Source organism: Orbicella faveolata, unplaced genomic scaffold, assembly GCF_042242905.1.
Source record: "Orbicella faveolata isolate gen_17 unplaced genomic scaffold, um_ofav_v1 contig_15, whole genome shotgun sequence".
Classification (NCBI taxonomy): Eukaryota; Metazoa; Cnidaria; class Anthozoa; order Scleractinia; family Merulinidae; genus Orbicella; species Orbicella faveolata.
The window spans coordinates 3,850,001-3,854,714 of NW_028301542.1; the positions used below are offsets into that span (position 1 = coordinate 3,850,001).

A 4,714-nucleotide genomic window follows, 5' to 3' on the forward strand; every position below is an offset into this window, starting at 1 on the left:
CATTCCCTGGCCGGCAAAAGAGAAATGCAAATGCTATAACTGAAAATAAAAGCCTTCTCCGACACTGACGATGTCCGCTTATTTTGTGACATTATTAAGCTATTTTAGATCTCCGTAATTACAGAATCAAAGAAATAATATTCTGAAACAGGCTGCAATTCAGCGATTTGTTCGTGTTCCTGTCGTGTATTTTTTTAACGCGCGTGCTTTTCAGCTTATGAAATACCAGACACGCCTGAAAATCGACCTTTTGTTTTTGCTGACACAGCAGATGTTCTATTTGATAAAAAGCTTTCTCAGGGAGGACAGCCACACGCATAACAGCACTGTACCAAAACGAGAGGTTGGTAGCTTATAAAGGTCCACCTAATGAATGACTTAATCCGTGGAACGCGTTCAAATATCCGAGCTTGAATTTCAACCGTCTATCCGATTTGCACACTTTCAATAGGTGGCTGAGATCCAGGCTATCAAATGTAGCCTTGATCATCTCTGGGTTAAAGTCCAATGACGGACCGCATTCCGCATTCCATTGCAACGCGTGCCTTTTGCTTTCATTTTTCTGGGAAAGACAAAAGCGGAAGTCAAATACAGTCAAACCTCCAGTTGCAACCACCTCTCGTAAGCGACCAGCCTTCCAAAATGCCAAACGTTTCAAAGTCAAATCACTATACTTGGAACCTCTTGTAAGCGACCAACTCTCTCAAGCGACCGCGACCACTTTTCGAGCTATTTAATAAAAATTTGAAATTTTCTTTTGTTTGTTTTTTTTGTCGTAAGCGATCACTTGACAGATAATAGAGCGGAAATTGGATAATAAGTTGTTCTAACATCATCGTATCCCTGGGCCGGCAAAAGAGACGGAAATTTCTTAAAGGGATGAACCCGATTTTGTTCTCGAAATTGGCTTTTCACATGAATAAAACATTGCATCGGCATTGGCGCATGGGGCAAGTCTCTGCAGTCACCATATTCTAATGAGGCAAAATTTTTACCCAATATGGTCTAAACTCTCGTAAACGACCACCTCTCGTAAGCGACTACCTAGGCTTGACATCTTGTGTGGTCGCTTACAGGAGGTTACGTTCGACTGTATTCGACCTATTCGAATTTTTTTTACTGAGAAAATGGTTGCTGTTGAACAAGCATTCATCAAGCCATTTTACTTTTTAATACGCATTCTATTACACGACTTTCAAAATGTCTTTACACGGAACACGACGTTTTTCGTGTAATGCACTGGAAAATTTCGGGGGAGACGGAGTTTCTGAAAACGTAATCCTGAGGATGTTTACCATTTCTTCAAAAAAATTAATCCCAAAATTCAGGAGATTTCGGTCAGAATGTAAATGGTGAAACAGTAATTTTGGCTCAACCTACAGGAAAATTACCGAAATAAACAGATGGTTTTGAACGGTAGTCCAAAATTTCCAACCGAAGTATCCGAATAGAAAATGCACTTACCATTTCCAGTTCTTCACCAGTTCTAGCTGCCATCTCATCCTAGGCTCTCTCGGTAAACTGGGGGTTGTTGAGTAAATGGTGAAATGGCCAATCCGAATGGAACTTACTTTGCTTACCATTTGCACAAACTATTGAGGAACCGGTTTCTCCGCGTGAATGGTAAACAACCACAGAGTAATTTTCCGGAAAATCCATTCGAAAAATGTGGATTACAGGCGCTTTCCATTCAAACAAAAATTCCGGAACTATCGAATCAGAGACAAATGGAACGAAAATTTTCTGGGAAAGTTTCCGGAAAAACCAAAAATTGTTGAAATTATGAAATACACACCATTCAAACTAAATCTTTCGCGTCTAACTTTCGCGCCAATTCGTGGTTTCTGATTTTCTGTAGATCGGTAATTGTAAGACTGTCAAAGAGGCCGATCATAGGGTATGCAAGGTTTTGAAATAACTATGTTTCAAATTAGAGAGTTTTACTAGACGTGAGAATTGGGAACTTATTTATCATGCAATTTGAGTGCGTTTGTATCCCGAATTCAACACTTTCGTATTCTTGCAATGCATTATGGGTAACTGTACTGTTGTAACATGGAATGCACCTTCCCGCCGAATTAACACATTTTATAAGTCTACATTCACACTTTCATAGGCCCGGTGCTTACTCCCCAAAATTCCTTTTTGTGCCCATGAACTGACCTGCTTTTAGACCATCCTCGGAGACCCAGGGGCAGTTAGTGGGGGCGGAGAAAAGTCTAATCTTCGCTCGAATTTTTTTCTCGCCCGTTTAGAGTTTTCCCCGCCCCCACTAACTGCCCCTGGGTCTCCGAGGATGCTTTTAGAACTACTCTGTTTTGGCCTGATACAGTCGGAAACCAAGTTTAGATCTATTAGCGCTTAACAGCACTCTTGGAACCGTGAACTGCCGCAAAAATTCAGTTCTTCTAATGCTGCACTTGTGTCAAGTTGCCGATCACCAGGCTTAAATGAGTGTCCTTTGACCACCAAAACATAGCTATTTAGAAGACATTCTGCCACTGGCACGTTAACACGCATTCGATACTTGGCACTTAGCGCAATCGAACTTGTTCAATCGATATACCGACATCGAGGTTACTAAGCCATGTGACTATTTCTCAGGCCTATATGCTACTCGCTCTTAATTAAGTCCACTACTTCCGTTTTTCAGTGAAAACGGGAACTTTTCACTTTTACAGAGCAAATGCACGGAATAGAACTCGTTCAAATTGTTTTATTCTATTGTATAAAGACTTAAAAATGTGTCCTATCAGAGATGTACTAGTCCGCAAGACAGCTCGAATTTGTTACTTCTTGCGTTTAATTTTTTGTTTCTGTTAAATATAGTTTTCCTACGAACCAAAAATAATTTTACACATACAAATGATGAAAACAACCTTCCCAGTGCTTTTGTTTTCGTAGAGTCTATAAGAGAAACATTTCCGTCTCACCTTCTCATCCAGGTAGTTCGTCTCTTTTTCGCATGGAAAGTACAAAGACATACTGCGACTTCTCAGGTTTTCACCAACAGTTTTATATCAAAACTTATATGATAAATAATTCTTACATATTATAATGTCTTGGGTAATTTCCTGTGATTTGGAATTATGCTGCAGATGTTGTCATTTCAAGCGCTTCCTCGTAACTTGGTGGCGGAGTTTCGGGAACATTTTCTGTCCAATCGTCCGCGTCCACAGATAAATAAACTTCATCGGGATTTTGAACAACAGTAAAATAATCGGGCAATGAATCAGTCGAAGAAGTTTCAATAAACGGTAGACGATGAGGAACGTGAACAAAAGGAAGAATAGGAGCGGCGGATTTTTCCAAATCTTCTGCGGGAATCAAAGAGACGACGACTTGAGGAGTTGTGTTGATACGTCTTCGTTTGTAACACAACATCACTGGTCTTAGTAATAATATCAGAAGTCCAGCAGCAAACACTACTGCAGCCACAATCCCTGGAAGCCTAAAGTACGAACGGCAGGAAACACAGTCTGCAGAAGATGTAAACAAAGAAAACACGACCCCCAGAATAGCCGTACTCACTGCGATGCAGACTAATGCAAAGGCTACAACTGAAAATAACAACCTTCTCCGACACGCATTTTCGGACATTATTGAGGTAGCTTTAGATCCGTGAGTACAGGTTCAAAGTGAGGATATTTTAGGCCACAGCTCAATGATTTGGTCCGTGTTTCTTTAGTTGTTTGATGCACGTGTTTTTCACCTGAGGTCGTACTTGTTCAGTCTCGTGCAGAGCCATTATTTCGTCACGCAACGGTCCTCTCCTACTGGAGAAACGTTGCGCGACCACCGAAATAGCGGCTTCGTTGGACACTGATCCCAGTCATGCGTGAAAATATGGTATGTTCGGTAAAAAACGTCCCCAGAGGGCACAGTCATACTAATATAAAGTACCATTGTACCACAGTTTCTTTGTGGGCTCATATCATACATAGTGCACGAGTCACACTAAGTGTCTAAGTCAGCACGAAATCTTGTGACTTGGAAATTTGAATACTAGGAGTAGACGCTCTTATGCCTCGTCACGCAATCTTTCCACTTCGGCGAATAAAAATTGGCTGCAAACTGAACTGGTGAAACTTGGCCATCGCTCAACTGTTTGGCACGTTGAAAGTCCGACGTCTTACTATTAAATGTTTCTGAAGACAGTCCAAAGACAAAGATTTTCCGAAGATTTCCAAAGAGGCTGCGGAAACATGGGAAGTAATTAAATACCGATGAATTCAGAGCAAATCCGAAGATCGGTGCTACTCGAAAAATCGTCAACACTACACTATAAAACCTTGATTTATTTTCTTATTTTGCACTCGCAATGAGTCCTAAGAAACACTATTTATTTAGAGCGTATGCACGTGACGTCATCAAATTCTAAAATCCAAACCCAAAGAAACACCAAACTGTTTATACTTATCAGGCATAAGAGGTGCTAAATTTATATCTGTGTACAACTTTTCAGCTCAACAGAGTCCTTCGCTTGGAAACCAACGCATTTTGAATTTCAGAGTTGCGGCGGTGCGTGACATTAAGTTACGATCATGCTTGTCGAAAAACACATACTTGTCTCGCGAGTTTTAGCCATTTGAGAAGTTTAAGTATTAGGAAAAGTGTTTATATAAATATTTGTTTGTTCAGTAAAGGTAATCAGTCGCAGTAATCAGTTGTTTTTTTTTTTGCATACGCTCTATTGGTTTTCTTTTTTATTCAG

At 40.4% G+C, this 4,714-nt stretch overlaps 1 protein-coding gene across 1 annotated transcript; it reads right to left on the minus strand.

The window, feature by feature from the left end:
- Nucleotides 1–2,701: 2,701 nt before the first annotated feature.
- On the minus strand, nucleotides 2,702–4,138 carry LOC110064896 (uncharacterized). Its single transcript, XM_020772001.2, has one exon. The coding sequence runs from the start codon at nucleotides 3,598–3,600 to the stop codon at nucleotides 3,088–3,090; it is 513 nt and encodes a 170-aa protein (XP_020627660.2). The 5' UTR covers nucleotides 3,601–4,138; the 3' UTR covers nucleotides 2,702–3,087.
- Nucleotides 4,139–4,714: the final 576 nt, after the last annotated feature.